We start from the raw sequence: 19,988 nt of genomic DNA on the forward strand, positions 1-19,988 counted from the left end.
TGATGGCATATGTTTTTTCAGAGTCAATATAGATTTGCACCAATAAATTGCAAGTGATTAATTCTTGGTCGTACTTGTGAATGAGTAAGCCATCTATAATTGTGAAGGAGTGCCAAAGATGATTGTCCATGCATGTGTGAGTAGTTTTATGTTCACATGCATTCACACAAAATATAGATTGTTTGTATCATACTTGAACAATCTCGAAACTACCGAGCACCGATCAATATTATACTGTCAAGGACCCAAAAGAGTTTCCCTCCAACCAGGAGGCCAATCACAGTGCGACACATGTCGACATCAGAATCCAATCATAGCATGACACGTGTCAACATCAGAAGCCAATCACAACACGACATGTGTCAACATCAGAAGCTAATCACCACACGACACGTGTCAATATACTAGAAACTCTCTTCTATAAAAGGAGATCATTCTCCCACAATATTTTCGAATGTCATTTGTACTAAATCATTCACTAGTACTCACTAAATGAGAGTTTGAACTTATGTACTTGTGTAAACCCTTCACAATTAATGAGAACTCTTCTACTCCGTGGACGTAGCCAATCTGGGTGAACCATGTACATCTTGTGTTTGCTTCCATGTCCCTATCCATTTACATACTTATCCACACTAGTGACCGGAGCAATCTAGCGAAGGTTACAAACTTAACACTTTTTGTTATACCAAAGTTCTCACTGATGTTGTGCATCAACATAGATGATTTCTTGTCAAGTATGGGATGCTATACTTAAAAAATCCCTAAATGATTGCATGCACCAAGTGTCAAAACAAAACGCCTCATTGATCATACTAATTAACATGATTGCACAACATTACTGGTAAATCTATAATGATGAGTGATGTTTGCATAACGATGATTGTGCATTATATCGTGTTGAGTGTATTCCATATCAAAATCAAATTCTTGCATTTAGAATGTTTAAAAGATTACAACAACTCAATTCATTTCCAAATAGACTTTAACACTTGCGCAATAATTTAGCAATCTAGCAGAAACAGTTTCGACCACTAGTTTAGATGTAAGATCTGCATAAATTAATTCAACCGATGGCATTTCTCTAATAAGAAACCCGATGAACACATAAGATATTCAAAAGAAGGAAACTTAATTAGGAAATTGAAAAAGTGATCAAGTTGTTACGATCTTTAGTAACTAAAACATGATACTTAAATCATTGTTGTCATTGAAATCACATGCAGATATCAGCAGTATCGATCCCCATTTGCTAGCTAGATTGGCCGACTGGGCACAATGCCTTGAATCTCCATGACACAAACAAAACAGGGGGATAAAATACGTATGCTAAGTCGAACATGCTAAAGCACCATGCCCTCTTAATCAAATCATAAACTAATTAAGTGCAAATCATAATCAAGCTTAAATTAACAAAGCAATGTGGCAGGGTCAGTTTCTTTGGAAAAAGAACAAGAACAAAGAAGAATTGCTTTCGCACAAATTGGCCAATGAGAGGTCAACAGACACATTGTTCCAGACTATACTACACAAGCCGGCGCAAAAATAAGATAGAAAATTGGTAAAGCAGTTTAAAGTTTATATGCTTTATACACGGGCAATGTCACAAAAAATGCATTTTTATTGTTGGAATAATAATTAACTCAAAAAATACAAAAGAAAGAATATATCACGAAAAGTTTCTGATACTGTTCACTTTAACAATTCATTTTTATTGCTTTATACACGGCGCAATAATAATTCATTTTTATTGTTGGAATAATAATTAACTCAAAAAATGCAAAAGAAAGAATATATCACGGGCAATGTCACAAGTCTCTCTCGTAGACCTATCAGTGCAAAAATGCATGGTTTGTGGGACGTCATGCTACATTCCGTGATGAATTATATAATATGGGGTAATATTAGGAAGATAAAAATTTTAAATCAAATTTGCAAACCAAATGATGTATTACCAATAAAAAATAAACATGTTAATCAACGCTTAAGTAATAATCAAATCATCAACGCTTAAGTAATAATCCAATCATCAACAACCACAACATTTTATTTGCAAATTTAATTTAAAAAATTTAATCTTCCTAACATTGTCTTATATTATTTGATTAGATTTGATACTCCACAAAGTAAAATGTGTATTAGAAACTAAAAGTTTTATGCAGCAGCCCATTTATAATTAGAGTCGTGATAATCTAGCAAGTAAAACTAGATTCAAGAGATATTTAACGCTTCTTGAAATGCAGTCATATGGATTTGGATCCTCTCCTGAGCCAATGGAGAGGATTCTCCTAACCAAGCATTATGGGCTGTTGGATTTTTATTCAACGGCTACAAATAGGAGAGTTCTTTTAAAGTTATAATAATTATAACTGTTTGATGAAAATTTAATGGCCCACAATACTTGATCAGGAGGATCCTCTCCGTTGGCTCAAGAGAGGATCCAAATCCCAATCATATCCACCTAAGGATTTTTTTTAAGGATTTGTGAGAGACAAACTTATTACAACGTACTGTCGGAATTTTTTAATAGTTGAAAGTTGGAACTCTTCATAACCATGACTTCTGTTTTACGACAAAGCTTTCTTGTTTCTTTTTTCCCAACCTCCTAACAAACTAGATATGTCATCATCTTCGACAGAGTAATAATAAGATTACATTTAACATTTTTCAAGTGGGTTGGGAAACTTTTATTTTCCAATCTGATTTTGAACAAATATTAATCAGTTATTTATCCAAAAAAAACAAAGAAAAAGTAAAGCCATGATTTCACTTTTACTCCATGATGGTTTTGTGCTTTCTACAACAAGGAAATGGCCCAACAATAACATATATTTTATCTGCCACTTGGTATTACGGTGTAGTCGTGTTCCTCTGTATTTGTAAGTGAAAGGTCTTAAATTTGATTCTTGTCAAAGGTAAGTTTGAACCACATTATTGCAAGTTTATTTTGAATCTAAGCCCACTCATTCCCCTTAATGTCGATAATACCGTTTGTTCAAGAAAAAAAACATCCACTTTATCTACACACTCAAGGCGCCATCACTGCATGACATGAGTGTGTAAGGATTGTGAATGTCATCTTTCTCTTATGCTCTTTTAAGACAGGATTGTGTAGTGATTTTTTTAGTGCTAATTTAGATTTGTCAATTGACTAAATTTTAATTATAGATTGAGATTTCTAATCTGATATTCCAATAATCCTATTACAAAATGGGTCTTGATATGTATTAAGATTGATCTGAATTCCATAATAATTTGATTCAACTTATTATAATATATTATCTTTTTTCTATATTATTTGTTAGGTATTACACTTGTGAGTAACCTTATTTGGATTATCGGATTGTCTAATGAATAATAGATAAATTAAAGGGTTGAGAATTGGAGATCATGAAGTATCAAAAGTGAATAGATTCGATTCTTGTCAAATGCAAGTTTGAACCACATTATTGCTAGCTTATTTTGAGTCTAAGCCCACCCCTTCTCCTTAATGTCGATAATACCGTTTGTTCAAGAAAAAAACATCCACTTTATCTACACACTTATGGCACCATCACTGCATGACATGAGTGTGTAAGGATTGTAAATGTCATCTTTCTCTTATGCTCTTTTAAGACAGGATTGTGTAGTGATTTTTTTAGTGCTAATAGATTTGTCAATTGACTAAATTTTAATTATAGATTGAGATTTCTAATCTGATATTCCAATAATCCTATTACAAAATGGGTCTTGATATGTATTAAGATTGATCTGAATTCTATAATAATTTGATTCAACTTATTATAACATATTATCTTTTTTCTATATTATTTGGTAGGTATTACACTTGTGAGTAACCTTATTTGGGTTATCGGATTGTCTAATGAATAATAGATAAATTAAAGGGTTGATAATTGGAGATCAGGAAGTATCAAAGAGTGAACACTTTTGTTATACTGAATCTATCTTGCAAAAGAACGAAGAATTAGATGAAGATTCCAACTGTAGAATACAATTTGGATGGTTGAAGTGGAAGAGTGCATCGAGTGTATTATGCAAATGGTAAGCCACTAAAGATCAAGAATTTTTTTATAGGATGACAATATGGCTCAGAATATTGGGTGGTCAAAAAGCAATGCATGAAAAAATGAGTGTCGTGGATATGAGAATGCTTAACTAGTTGTGTGGGCATATGAGAAATGATCTAATTAAAAACGAGGATTCGAGGTAAGTAGGAGCGGTCGCAATTGAATCTAAGATGAGAGAAAATCGGTTAAGGTGGTTTGGACAAGTGAACTAAAGACTTACTCTAGTTGGAAGATGCAACTATGAGACGGAGGTCATGCCAAAGACCTAGGAAGACTTTGGAAGAGATTTTAAGAAAAAATATTGAGTACTTGAAGTTAATGGAAAACTTGGTACAAAAGCGGACACAATGGTATTCTAGGATTAATATAGTCAACCTCACTTAGTGGAAAAAGGCTTAATTGTTATTGTTGTATGCTAAATTCGGTCCGATAATTAATAATACCCTATTTGATTTAGATTTAATATAAATTGACAAATCAAATCTAATAATCGGAATACAATCCAACTTTAATGATCTTATTACAAATGAATTCACATATAAATTAAGACGGGAACGATATCCAAATTCGATCCATCACAAGTCTATCTTAATCGATACTACATGTGAACGGATGATGTATTACCATGTAGCTTACCACTGTACCAGTGAATGATGATATGGTAGGGTGGGAAGAAAATATACCCATTATGGAAGTGGGCATGCCTTTTGTATGGCCTAAGACTTACCCTTTTTTGGAGTGGGAAGTGAGGGATGTGCTTACATACATATTGCATACAAAAAATGCTAGAGAGATTAAATTAATGTATTTAAACGTTGATAAACATGCTCAGTTTTTATTGACGATACATCATTTAGTTTGTATATTTTGTTTACAAATTTAATCTCCTTAGCATTATCATACATACATGTTTCAACAGCCCTAGCTAAGGCAACGTGGCATTAATTGGAATATTTAATGTTATCATTATTGTATGTATGTTTGTCCAAAATTCACCACTTGTATTGCCAATCATGATGACAAAGTTTCTTCTCTTGCCATCGTGGTTTATGGAATCTGGATCCTCGACAGATCTCTTTTGTGAGGATTACGGGAATCCGTAAATCGTATCCGTTTATCGTACATCAAACGGTCAGAAATTATTTTAAATATTTTTATTTAAAATTAAACACAAACGGTACCTGACAAAAACTGACCGCACAATGTATGATGAATGAACATGATTCACGAATTCTCAGGATCCTTACCAAAAGAATCCAAAGAAGATCCTGTTGGTGGTTTATGTACTATAGTCCATGATCCGTGGAACACTTTTTTAGGGAGAATGGGATTCTCTCCCCTCTTTTTTTCCCTTCCATTTCCTCCCCTCCTATTTGAACGGTCACGGTTATACCACATTAATATTTTATATTAATTTTTGTATAGAAAGGTAAAGACAAAATAAAGAACGTAAGATGAGAGGATAGAAATGGATGGAAAGATGAGAGGAGATAATACTACTCCTTTTTGGGATGAGTGGTAACCGTAATGGCAGGCGAGGGACCCTTGGAGCCTTTGGACCAGCTGCATGCTTTCATTTTATCCTTCTCCACTTTCGGCAGCAACCAAAACGGGTGAGGAGCTGATCTCGACCTTTTATCAGGGTGCAGGCCACTGACATGTGGCATGTTAGGGTTTAGCTATACGAAATTGGAGGGGATCCTTCTTAGCCCTTCATCGTGTATCGTACGGTTATAATTTTTATTTAAAATTAAATACAAATAGTATTTGACGAAAAATGATCACACGATATACGATGAACGATTAGGATGTAAGAATTCCTAAGATCCCACGGAATAGATCCCCGGAAGGATCCCTTTCCTAGCTATACTTGTTGTCGAAGGCCACCATCCAAATTTTATCCTCCAATAAAGCATGATAAGGTCATTTCATATATATAATATAAAATGCGTGAATAAATGAAACATTTTACAAATTAATTTGAATAGCAATAGTATGTTCTGAGTTGAGAATTTAATAAAGTTGATTAAACTAATATGTTTTCATACTTTTCTTATAATTCAGATAAATTAATTTGAATGTCATTGGTACAAAATAAAATAGCAACTGCCTAACATTATATGCCCAATTGTGCCTTCTAATGACTTAGTTTAAGTTCTACAAGGGTGTGCATATACATGATAATACTATATGAGAATCTTTGTGGTCCAATGTATGTGTCAATAATGTGTGGTTGGGGTGGATTATCAACCATAAGACAACCCAACTTTTGGCTTTATTAGTTGTGTTTGAACAAGAAAAACACAGAATCACTTGCTTTTTTTTAGTGTTGTCGTTTTTGAATTCAAACTAATTATGGCCCGACGATGTCCCATCCTTTCCAAACAAGTTGAAGAATATATAAACATCTATTCTATGCTCTATCTATCAATCAAATAAGAGAAATGCTAATAATACTCTCTCAAAAGTGAAATTCTTTATAGATTCTTTGTTACTTCATAGTTTAACATTAATTTATGTCGCCAACGTTACAAAATATTGTGTCAAAAACATAAAGTGAGAGAAAATTCATGTAAAGTCTCACTTTAAAAAAAGTCCACACAGCATTTATAATCGAATAAATCAATTCAAGCAAGAAAATCTAATGCTATATCGAAGACTTATTTATATGTAGATACACAAAATGATAATAAATAAATAAATCACTTAGTCACTTATCTCATTCATCAAAATTAACAAACCTCATATATGCATCAAACTTTTAACTCGGTTAAAATTAAAAGGTCCAAACTCTTATAAAATAGACCACATGAAAACCCTATTTCCCTCTACTAAAGAGAGTAGTGTAAATTAGTTAATTTCCTCTCATCGATCAGTTCACACCAAAGGATTTGCCAACGGGAGAAGTTTTTCATTGTGACGGGAATACAAGTGATACACCATGTGTTTTAATAGAAGTGGTCGAAAATAGCATTTCCACATGCTCTTGGTGGAGAGATTTTTCAGTGTGACTGTCACACGAGGTTGTACATCACGTGTCTCTATATAAATTGTGAGATATATGTGTTAAAATGTTAATAACTTAAAAATTAAAATTTTCCACCATTTGCATAAAAACATGTGATATACCATAACTAAATTTTTTTCCTCTTGGTGGTCGTATATTTGCACTGATCACTGATTAATCACTTATCGGATCCACAACGGTTATGAACAGCACAGCAGAATTAAAAGCTGCACATATATTTCATTTTTCTTCGTCTTCTTTTTTTTTTTTTTTTTTTTAACTGCATTTGCCTGTTTTTTTGGCAGAATACATCGAGGACTGCGTGTGAGAAGAAGATGATGACATGAAGGCCTTTTCTGAATTTGTTTCTTTGCCGAGCTCAAATCATGTTTTCTTTTAGATAGGAAGACTGGCGATAGAAATCAAAGACAGTTTAGATGTTTATGGCACACTGCTACTAGTACAACGGCACCGAGTCTTTGTTTCGATTTAAAAGGACGATCGAGAGTTTCATACTTAATTATATTTAGTCCTAGTTTAAGCCCCACTTTCATTAGAGTAAAAAATAATAGTATTAGTCTAAGGTCCATTAAGTGGAATATAATCTTTTTGTCAAACACTCACTCTCTGTCAACTTGCATCTTACCTCATACACAACATAGTATGTATTAACTACATTGTAAAAGATGAAGAATTGGTATAAGGGAAGATGAAGATGATAGAGAGAAAAACCAGAAAGATTGTATTGATTAAAAATGGAGAAAATGTATACAAAAGAACATAAGGAATTGATAGCTATACAATCCCTTATATAGCCATATAACCTAATTACAATAATACCCTTCTAACTATACTAACCAATCTTATCCTTATGACAACCTACCAACACATTTCAACTAACTATATTCTTCATTACTAAGTAACCATGTCATCACTAATGACTATGGTTAATACTCTCCCCTCAAACTGAACTTGGTGTAGCCAAGTGAAGGTTGAATGAGCTAGAACATTGAAACTGATCTGGAACTGCAAGACCAAGATGTTTGCAATGCTTCAAGAACACTGCAGAAAACCCCAAACAAATGAATACCATCGGGTGCCAATTACTGCCTTTCCCCTCATGCCATGTTGTGGTGGAAGATTACGAGCCTTGAGCATCGCAAGAAGCTCAAAACAAATCCTCATCCAATCCCTTGCTGGAACAAACTCAGCACCGCAATCAGCAATACGACCAACAAGGTCAATCCAGTTCTCCTAGACTGTCGCGTGCCTATTCTTCAAAATTTGAGTCAACCTGGGAAGCAAATCCTTTATAGGAGGAGTCAGCTTTGTCATACCAATAACATTCACAATTGCCTTCAGCGCTCCCAAAATTGATCCCAAAACTTCTGGATACTCTTCTTCCAAATACTCATACAAGACAACACCAAGATGACCCATCAGTTGCTCCTCTTGGCACTGCTTCATGACAACATCAATTCTTGAAATAAGATCTGCAGCTTGCTGTCTGACCTTTGCACTCTTGTTACTCAAACGCCACTTAATGGTACCACATATAGGGAGCTGTGCTACGTGGTCTTGGTCTGAACATACCCAACTTTTCGACTGTGAACTGAGAAGCCATAGTTGACACTGCCAAGAAACTAAATCTACCAAGGAGAATGACACTCCCAGAAACTAAATTTACCAAGGAGAATGACACTCCCAAGAAACTAAATCTACCAAGGAGAATGACACTCCAAAGCACAACACAAATCTCACACTTCTACTAAAGATACCAAATAAGGAGACTGACACTCCATGAACACAAATCATACTGCAACTTAGGAGAATGAAACTCCAAATCATACTGCAACTTAGGAGACTCCAAGATTCATAGAAAGAATGACAATTTCTTCTTTAAATCGACAAGACAACTAATACTTGCAGAGATCAACACATCAAGACCACAGCTTCACTTCAATTAAACCTCGAAAGTACATCAAAGACCACAGCTTCAAGAAATAAGCATTTCAGATCACCAAACAATTCCAAATGACTGTTATCAACACTTCAATTATCTATCGCACAACCCATATACCAGAATTCATTTACCAATTCAGAAGAACGCATAACCAAAATCCCCAAATCAAATTCGAGAAAAGGACCCAGATGAAGAAAATATGAACAATATAACCTAATACGAATCAAATCTTCGAACACAACTCACGAACAATCCGTCAAACACCTTTGTAGCCCAATCGCCTAAGAGCCACGAACAATCCGTCGAACAGCTTTGTAGCCCAGTCGCCTAAGAACCACCATAAATCTTGAACAACACTCTGATTTCGCACCTCTGCAACAACCCTTGAAGACGATAACAGCGGAAGAATCAGGATCGAAAGACTCCGCTCAAATTCTCAAACTTTTATCGAATCCATGGCGCCAAGAGGAACAGAGCTCGCCCGAGACGAAGCCTTCGCAGGCGTCCCTCTAGGGTTAGTGGAGAAGGTGTTGGAATTTCTTGCTCAGAAGAGCGATTTCTTCAAGAATGAGACGACGGAGAAGGAGGTCGCATCGATCGCGCGCGCCTTGAGGGAGAGGGAGGTCTCAACGAAAATTTATGATCTCTGATCACAACCCAGAACAAAAATTTATCCAGAAACTACAGAATGAACTGAACGATTGCGGAAGCACCAAAGAAATTAACGAAATCTCTAACAGAGTAAAAAGAGAAATAGATGAAACTAATGAGAAGTGTAACCACCAGAATCCATGGCGTGAGCCTGGTGGCTCTAATATCATATTAACTACATTGTAAAAGATGAAGAATTGGTACAAAAGAAGATGAAGATGATAGAGAGAAAAACCAGAAAGATTGTATTGATTAAAAATGGAGAAAATATATACAAAAGAACTTAAGGAAATGATAGCTATACAATCCCTTATATAGCCATATAACCTAATTACAATAATACCCTTCTAACTATACTAACCAATCTTATCCTTATGACAACATACCAACACATTTCAACTAACTATATTCTTCATTACTAAGTAACCATGTCATCACTAATGACTATGGTTAATAGTATGTAGGCGTGAAATTTTATCAAAAAAATCTCGGTGGTATTCAAAGTGAAACCATTGTAATTAGCCAAAATCTTCAATTCTATTGTATTATGAGATTCTTGTGTTCTACCACACCCCTTAATGTGGAACCACTACATTGTGGACCACACATGTAGCTAATTTCACATCGATTTTTTATGGACGAAAGCAAAACAAAGCATTGAAAATGGTAATCTAGGCAAGCCAAGGTAAAGATCCAGCTGGCTCAATTGATCAATCAATTCACTCTAATACTATATTAGTCAAGATTTCATAAACTCAGCCATCGTCCCTTACTAACCCTACTGATATTGTCGCTCAATTTGCATCTAATAACCTGCACAACATAACAAGTGAGAGGTTTATCACAAAAAGTTTCAATGGTCTTAGACGTAAGTGGAACTATTTAATATGAGTCACCTTTAGGTTTATCAACTTTTTTTGTTGTCAGTAGGTTTATCAATTCTTCAATATGTGATTCTTGTATTGTTCAAACAACTGCTAGTCCTATGGTCTAGCAATTATCTTCTTCATCTAGAAGTAAAAAGTCTCATGTTCGACTTATTTAAATGAGTTTGATACTTAATTATATGGTGTTAGTAGTGTACAAGTCACACATTCGTTATAATATCGTTGTATCACACAACTGTTACCTTAAAAACAAAACAAAAAATAATTGTAGGAGCTTTGGGCCAAAAAGAAATAATTAGGAAATCAACCCATTTGGGCTTTCACCTTGCACTTCTCATCAGCCCAATACTCAACAACTATCAAATTCGAGCCCAATACTCACAAATACGATGGGACTTACTACCACCTTTCTTTGCAAGAAAAATGCACGACTCCATACATGGCCACAAAACATTGGATTTGGTGTCCAAGAACTCTCGACTCCCCCGAAAAAGATGAAAAAGATAAGAGAATTCAAATAACGGGGAGTCGAGAGAGTGAGTGACATGTCGTAATTGAACTATTTTAAGTTTTTCTTCTAATTATGTAACATACTTTTGTGCAACTACACTAGTCAGATTAAAATGTACTTCTCATGCATCTAAGTTCAAAATTTCTTTGGAAAATTTAAATTAATTTAAAGTAGAATATTGTTTGTATTAAAAAAAAGATAAAAATGAAGTTTAAGAAAGAAAATAATAAAGCTAGGAATATACATGGCAACCAACCACAGACGCATCATAACGCGTGTAATCCGACAACAATAAGTAAGAACAAAACTACAAGGGCAAAACCAGAAAATTAAAAATATTAATACATCGAAGATCCCTCACATAAGAGCACTTCCAGCATGCTCTTTTGCCTTGTGGACAAGCTCCATTTGCAATCCAATCCCCTCCTAAACTAGCTCTAGCCCATTCGGGCAATTGGGCTAAGGGGGAGCCCATGAGAAAGGGTAGGCAGGAATCTAAGGCCTGAGTGCCTAATGATGAGTGATGCAAGGCTGACGTCAATCACGTTATAAAAAAATTTGTGTCAGGCGCGTGGGGGCGTGTCTCGAGCATATTTTTAGACTATAGGGCCAGCGTGTCAGCCCTACTCAGTCACTTTGAATCTGGACCGTTTGATTTCAAGATCAACAATCCAGTTTTTTCAACTTTAAAAAACTTTTAGAAAAAAAAAATGTTCGGGTGGGTCACATGTCTCATTCTGGACCGTTGGATTTCAAGTTTTTTGTAATCTGACGGTCCAGATTAATTAAGTTAATAAATTTTTTTAAACTAATTAAAAAATCCGAAAAATTATAAATACCGTACTATTTTCTCCCACCTTACACCACATTTCAGTATTTTCAACAATACATGTCGCGCAACGGAATTGATTAAAAATCTTATTGAAATCTATTCACAAAAATTGTACTTTTGGATAATGACACGTGGCGTGACAAGATCAGTTAAAAATCTGATTCGAAATTTAAATTTAAATTATTTTTTATTATTTTATAAAATAAAAAATACTAAAATTTATTACCTATTACCTTAGCTATTCAGTTTAGGGATGAAAATACAAAATGTAATTACTATTTATTAAGGGAATTGTTATTGGCACTTCAAAAATCTCATTATACAATTCAAACTTTCTATATTTGAAAAGAAAAAATACAAAGGATGTAAAATGAGATTTTTGGAGTTCCAATAACATTTCGCTTTATTAAAGCCAATTATTATTCACGGGAGGGAATACAATGGCCAATTGCCAATTATTAAACACGCTGGAATTGCTCTAATAACCTTCACGTGCGACTATTTCACCTTCTCTACTCTTCATCTTCTTCTCCTTCTTCTGCATTGTTGCGTTCCTCAACTCCTCCAACCAAAATTACACACAGAGATCCGAGGAGTTTGGGAAAACCTTAGGCCTGATTTGGTAGTGAGGTGATTCTGAAAAAAACTGGTATAAAAAAAAGCTGAGAGCTTTTTTGTGTTTGGTAAACATTCAGCTTCAGCTTTTTTTCACAGTTTTTTGTGAAAAAAAAGCCAAAAACAAGAAGTTGCAAAACTCAGCTTTGATAAACCGACTTTTTTTCATATCTGTTTTACATAAAAATTTACCAAATACTATAATACTGCCTTTTTTTTTTCAAAAGCATTTTTACAAAAAAATTTACCAAACACTCTACAACTTTATTTCACAACCGCTTATTCTCAAAGCACAATAGAAGCAGTTTTTTTCCAAAGCACAGCAATACCAAACCAGCCCTTAATCTTAAATCAATCGCACACCCCCGTCATCAAAACGCATCACTTCGTCCAACTCCCAACTGCTATCAGGTTCCATCTGTTTTTATGTATTTAATTCCTTTTTATAAGCTAATTTAGTCATGCTCTCGCTGAATTTCTCGACCTTTTTGCATATCATTTTTTTATTCGTAGTGGATAGATTGGATGTATATTCATATGTGATTGTTATTGATTTGGGTTTTTCTTTTGCGCCAAAAGATGGAAACTTTTGCAGAAATTGTATGAACTGCTTAACATTGCGGTTTCAGATTAAGGGATCTCATTTTATTGTTGGTATTGAATTTGATTTTTCAAGATTCCCAGAAAAAATAATCATAAGAAATGAAGGTTCCTGTATAAAAAGTTTGATTTGGAGAAAGGATGCAGCTTTCAGTTTTAAGATGATGGAAACACTTAAATGCGATTACTGTATAATTTGAGTGAGATTAAATCAGAAATGTGCGTTACAATTGGAAGCGTGATGTCTCGTGGTTGATATTTTCAGTTATGGCTGCTGTGGCACCGGAAGGATCCCAATTTGATGCTCGTCAGTATGATGCTAAAATGAGTGAGTTGTAAGTTTCCTCCCTCCCTCTCTCGTACTCTTCTTTGATTCCTATATTCGGTGTTTTCACACGCTACGTATTTTGTGTTGCCAATTATAAAGATTTATTTTTGTTTTGTTGAACTGATGGGGCCAGACTCGGAGGTGACTGGCAAGAGTTTTTCACATCGTATGATGAGGTTCATGACAGCTTTGACGCTATGGGATTGCAGGAGAACCTTCTTCGAGGCATCTATGCATATGGTAAATCAAACAACGCTACATTTGTTTTCTTGGGAAATTAAGAGTTTCCGAGTATGGTACTTTTCAAAACCTGTTGGGAAATTTTTGGCTGGACTTGCCTGATCAGGTGATATTAGTTTTTCAGCGTGTTAGGGAGATACAAGTTTATAACTCCATTTTGCATCAATTGAGCTTCGCGTTGTGTGTGTAATTGTACGAGTATTTTTTTATATGGAAAATGAAGAGTTGGTCTCATATTTTAGGTTGTGACTTGTAAGATTGTTTACGCGAGAAGTGAATGGTGTGTCCTTTGCTTGAAGTGAAATGCTATACCATTTACCACTGCCTCTTCTCTATTTACACACACACTTATTCATATGCTTGTTGTTGGTACTACGAATGCAAGTCATCCTTGTAGTAGAATGGAAAGCTGATAGATGGTCCAAACTTTTTCTTAAGGTTTTGAGAACCCCTCTGCAATTCAGCAAGGGGGAATTGTTCCTTTCTGCAAGGGACTTGATGTGATTCATCCGGCACAACTGGAACTGGAAAAACAGCGACATTCTGCTCTGGGATTTTGCTGCTGCTTGATTATGGCTTACTTGATTGCCAGGCATTAGTTCTTGCACCCACACGCGAACTTGCTCAACAGATTGAAAAGGTTATGAGAGCACTGGGTGACCATCTTGGTGTCAAGGTTCATGCTTGTGTTGGTGGGACCAGTGTTTGTGGAGATCAACGCATTCTCTCCCATGTCGTTGTTGGCACTCCTGGTCATGTATTTGACATGCTACGAAGGCAGTCTCTTCGTCCTAATTACATTAAGATGTTTGTGTTAGATGAATCAGATGAAATGCTTTCACGAGGTTTCAAGGATCAGGTCCTTAATTTCCTTTTCATTTGTATTCTGTTTCTTCTGTGTGCCGATGCTTCTTGCTACAAAAAATGAGTTTGGTGATTTTTCAATATTAAATTTTCGTTTAGTTTGCGTGCTATTTTGGTTAAGTGGTGATTGTACCAACAATCCCATTTCATGTTTTCAGATCTATTACATTTTCCAGCTGCTACCACCGAAAATCCAGGTGGGGGTTTTCTCTGCCACAATGCCACCAGAGGCCCTTGATATTACTAGGAAGTTCTTAACAAACCTGGAAGGATTTTGGTGAAATGTGACGAGCTCACCCTTGAAGGTATCAAGCAGTTTCATGTCAATGTTGCGAAAGAGGATTGGAAACTGGAGACACTTTGTGATCTTTATGAGACCTTGGCAATTACCCAGAGTGTCATCTTTGTGAACACCAGGCGCTAAGTTGATTGGTTAACAGACAAGATGCGCAGCCGTGATCACACAGTTTCTGCCACCCACGGAGACATGGACCAAAACACGAGAGATATTATCATGAGAGAGTTTCGGTCTGGTTCTTCTCGTGTGCTCATAACCACTGATCTCTTGGCCCGTGATATTGATGTCCAGCAGGTCTCTCTTGTGATTAATTATGACCTTCCAACACAACCGGAGAACTACCTCCATCGTATTGGTTGTAGTGGGAGGTTTGGGAGGAAGGGTGTTGCCATCAATTTCGTCACCAAGGACGATGACAGGATGTTGTTTGATATCCAGAAGTTTTATAATGTTATCATTGAGGAACTGCCGGCAAATGTTGCTGATCTGCTCTAAATAAGGTTTTGCATTGGTTTTGGTAAATTGGCTTTGAAATTTCGAAGCCGTATTTATTTTCTTGTAGGTCTGGGGGCGATTCTTTAGCATGGTTTACTTGGAACTGGGGTATTCCCGTTTCAGGTGTGGAAAAAACGACTTGAAAGTTTTTGGTCGAAATTTTTGTTGCGTGTTTTTTGTAATTTTAGTATGTAAGACGGTTTTGCAGCATTAAACTGTTCTATGTCTGGTTCTTGAGATGGAATATTACGTTGGAGTCATAGAAACTTCTCGACAGATTGATGCAGTTTTGACTTTTGAGATTTGTTTGTTTGTGTTGTGAAGGGATCCTTATCCACAACCAGATATATATCCTCATGTATTTACAACGTCGGAAGTGCAGATATTGCTCGAGCAAAATGACCCAAACGTAAAAGGGTTGAACTCATAATTAAAGACAAAAGAAGAATAAGGTTCTTTGTTTTTTTTAGTTGAAGTCATTGTGAAAAAGAAAACTTGGGGATTGATGTGAATTAAAAGGAGGAAAAGAATAAAAGGAGGAAAAGGTTGATGAGGTTCCTCCTATTTATACCATGTTTTTGTACCACATTTTCATATCATCTTATGTGTCATTTAATGTGAACAACCATATCATTTGAATTAATCAGATTTTTAAATTTAATTCATTATTTAATAAACTAATAATTAAAAAAAACTAGTTAATTAAATGAAAATTATGGTATACGATGAGTCTTTCTCCTTCATTCTTTGGGTTTTGCAAATTTTTCAAATGATGTGGTTATACACATCAGATGCTTGGTATAAAAATGTGGTATAAAAATATGGTATGAATAGCATTACTCTATAACAAATAATTGTTGACAACTCTTACAACAAATAGTGTGGCTATTGAAAGTTGAGCGTCTTAAATATTGTAGGTTTACGGATGGATGATGAGCATGATAAGTATTCCAATTCATCCGTATTTACAAACACATGAAATTTTAAATAAAATATGGGTTGTACATTCAAATGTGTAACCGATTATTTGAAAAATCAGGAATGAAATCAACTAAAGAAGGCAACTTGATCCCACACCTTTTTCTTCTTTCTCTTGCGCTTCAATTATTTTATGATTTTATCCATTCTATTATTGTGTGTCTAGCGTTCCTCAAAATTCTGTTTTTGATTAAAAATTAACAACTATTCTATTTGTGTATATTTCCTTGGGAATTACTTCATGTTGAAACATATTCAAATTTGAAATAACTTTTGGATTCTTAAAAAGTGGTGCTTTACACACACTTATTTTTATTTTTTTTTACATTTTTGTTAATTTTATTATTTAATTATTTTCAATTCATTTAGTCTAACGAGTATAATATATAAATTCATTTGATCAGATGACCACAAATAAGAACAAAACTAGTTTCTTCATAGCATAAAATTGAGTTGTAAGGCACATTTCAAAAAATAAGCCTTCATTCCTTTATGCATAAAATTCATCTTTTTCTTGGTCGACAGATAAAAAATAGGAAGTCTTAACGAAACATTTCTGGTACTGTTTACTTTTAACGTTAATTATATTTTTACTCTAAAAAGTCATTTATAATACTATTCACTTGCAATACATTTTTATCATTTTAATTAAAACTCAAAGTTTTCAAAAAAAATTTCATTCATTTTTCTTAAAAATAAATATTAGCAAACATTGTCGCAGACAGACAACATGATTCCCCGCGAAACACGCCATCTGGAATCACTCATAAGGTCAGCTTTTACCCAATAAAAAAGTTTGAAAAAAATGAAATCCAAACAAAACATCTCTCTATAGTCTTTTGCTATTACTTTTCTTCTTCATCTGCCACAAATCCAAACCCATCAAACGGTTTGAAAGCTCTCTCTGTCACCATGGAAGAAGACTACAGCAGATCAAGGTCTTCGTACGGCGGCGGAGGGAATAATATGCAGGTGGTAAACTACTATGGTCGCCCAACGAGGCCGCCACCCACCACTTCCTCCTATGAGCTGAGGAGCTACAGTGCTTCATATGCACAAACCCAGATGGCTAATCATAATTATAACTACAACAACAGGGAGCTGAAAAAAGGGAAAAGCATTTCTGGGTCGTCTTCCAGTTGGGGGATCCTGGCTGATCCGGAGTTGCAGAGGAAGAAGAGGGTTGCGAGCTACAAGATGTATTCTGTGGAGGGGAAGATGAAGGGCTCGTTCAGGAAAAGCTTCAGGTGGCTTAAAGATAAGTACACCCAAGTGCTTTATGGCTGGTGGTGATTAATAAGTGCTTTTTTTTGTGGGTAATATTTAGCTTTTGTTCTATTTCTAAGTCTTGAATTGAGTTTATGGTTGTGATCGTATAAAAAAAAAACATGATTTGGGTTTGGTGCAAGTTAATATACGGGACTGAATCGTAAATTGGATGGTCTTGTTTCTGGTTTTGAATCAATTTGTCACCTTTTATAAATATCCGTACTGTTCTCGTTAAAAGTTAAACGCTTTGAGGTACGCTGAGCGTACTTTGTGGACTACTTGTTTGGAGATATTGATATTTATCACCTTCAAATTGGTTCAGGAGTTTGATTCTCTGTTCTGGTGTGAGGTTTTATGTACTATGTAAATCTGGATGTTCTAATTTTTTTCCCTTTCCTTTCATATTTAGCCTTTTTGTTGTGTGCCTCACTTTGCAACCTGCAACCTGATAGGTGCTAAAAAATCATTGTTCATTTTTTTGACCAGTGTCGAAAAACTTGCCTGAATTTGGTAACCTGAAATGGTGGTTCTTACCAAACCTTATGCATCAGCATATTTTTTTTGGTCAATACTTATGCATCAGCATATTAAGCAATAATCTTGCTTGATTACTACGATTTTGTTTGGAATCCTTTCCGGAAGGGCAAGAAGCGCTTTTTGATAGGCAAAAACTCTTTTGATTTTATTTGGCAGAAAACTTAGAAGTGCTTATGTCTCACATAACGTGTTAATAATCAAAAGTACTTTTAGTATAAGCACTTATTAGCAGAAGTGTTTTATAGAGAAGCAACTCCAAAGGGCTCTAAGCATCATCCATGGCTGTTTCAGTGTTTCTAGAGAAAGATGTGACTGCCACATGAGTGTAATATGAATCTGAGGTTATATCTCCGGTTGTATGCAAGATTCTCACCAATTTCTATTGTGAATGATTTTTAGCCATTGGGTTGGTTGACTCCTCACAAGACCAAGTATTTTTGTGGTTGAGATGATTTTAGGAGCAAGACCAACCTATGAGGTTTTTGGCTTTGGAATTTCTGACATCCCATGTGCATAATGCCATTGCAACTGTTTCCATGATCTCCATTTTCTCCGCAAAAGACTTGTAGCCCGAGTAGTTAAGAATATCATTACACTCGAAATCTCGTGTTTCATTTCTCCTCGCCGGCTTGAATTGATGAAAAGATAAATCATCTCCCTCAATTATTTTCAGTGTTTCCTGTTTTTGTCTTTGGGAAATGGCTAATAATCCTGCAATTGGAACAACTAGACCATCGGCTGGCATTTATGTACAATGATTCACAGTGTTGGGGCACCATAGGTTGAAGAAGAAATAATCTAAACTCCGTGGTAGGGCTCCATGAAAATCTTTCAGAAGCGCAATTTTGTTTTGTGGGATTGGATACAGCTGATCGATCCACAAAACAGGATCAGATCGGTAGTGTGTGCCGGTCGATCAGCTGGTCTCTGATCACACAGAACGGGATTCGACGCCTGAATGACTGAATGCGCCTGTTTTGGACTTGGAACCAAGAGAATGTAATACTTTCACTTGAACAAATCTCAGAGACTCTGACCGTATTTTGCTCCTAATTTTCAATGCCACCCCAAGGAAAAGAAATTATACTATTCAATGGGAACTGTTTAACAAGGTTTTGGAATCAGTTGACTGAATTCTTTGCGTGGGATGCAAGTGCTTTTAGCTAAATATTAATAGGACAGCATAGCATCTCCTTGCTAAGTCAGAATGCTCAAAATTCCCAGTCAAATTGTCTTTGTCTCAATCATTTGCAGTGCCTGAATATCTAAACATCCGGAAAAGCCAACACTACGGCGCAACGGGAAGCGATTTCTACACAAATAGCGCCGGTACTTGAAAGCGAAGGAGAGGCAATTTTTTGTATGAAAATCTGAATCAGGACTCAAAAGAGTTAAAAGTCAGAATTAAAGAGGCTCAGAAGCTGAAGGAAGAGATTAGTCGAGATACAACTGAGCTGAATATAGCTTTTAACGAAAAAGATTGTATGTGTGCAATCTGCATGAAGTTATTTGATTGCATTTCCTAATTCAATCATCAAATACGATCACGAATTAAGAATGTGATATTTTATTGAAATTTATGTATTAACAGTGTGATAGGATTCGGTTGAAAGAACCAAATAACCATGAATGGAGACTCGAATTCAGTTTGGCTATGGCGAGGGAGGAAATGAATATACTGCAACTGTTTCTGCTTCGTTTTGCAAACAAAGCTCATCAAGGAAAACCAATGATGCCCTTCTTGCCGCGAGAAGAGATCTCTAAACATGTAAGAGTTTTACTTATTAGGTACCAGCGCCGGTATGTAAATGTTTCTTGATTATATAGCCTTTTGAGTTTGTTGGAA

The 19,988-nt window shown here is 35.4% G+C and overlaps 1 protein-coding gene and 1 pseudogene across 1 annotated transcript; both read left to right on the plus strand.

The window, feature by feature from the left end:
* The first annotated feature begins 13,014 nt into the window (after positions 1 to 13,014).
* On the plus strand, positions 13,015 to 15,634 carry LOC103455809 (eukaryotic initiation factor 4A-14-like; annotated as a pseudogene).
* A 1,392-nt stretch (positions 15,635 to 17,026) lies between these two features.
* Positions 17,027 to 17,797, plus strand: LOC103455808 (uncharacterized). Its single transcript, XM_008395398.4, has one exon. The coding sequence runs from the start codon at positions 17,249 to 17,251 to the stop codon at positions 17,627 to 17,629; it is 381 nt and encodes a 126-aa protein (XP_008393620.1). The 5' UTR covers positions 17,027 to 17,248; the 3' UTR covers positions 17,630 to 17,797.
* Positions 17,798 to 19,988: the final 2,191 nt, after the last annotated feature.

Source organism: Malus domestica, chromosome 15 (genome assembly GCF_042453785.1).
Source record: "Malus domestica chromosome 15, GDT2T_hap1".
NCBI lineage: Eukaryota > Viridiplantae > Streptophyta > Magnoliopsida > Rosales > Rosaceae > Malus > Malus domestica.

Bases quoted from the DNA above. Each gene is read 5' to 3' on its own strand.
- LOC103455808 (XM_008395398.4), top strand. From the start codon at position 17,249: ATGGAAGAAGACTACAGCAGATCAAGGTCTTCGTACGGCGGCGGAGGG.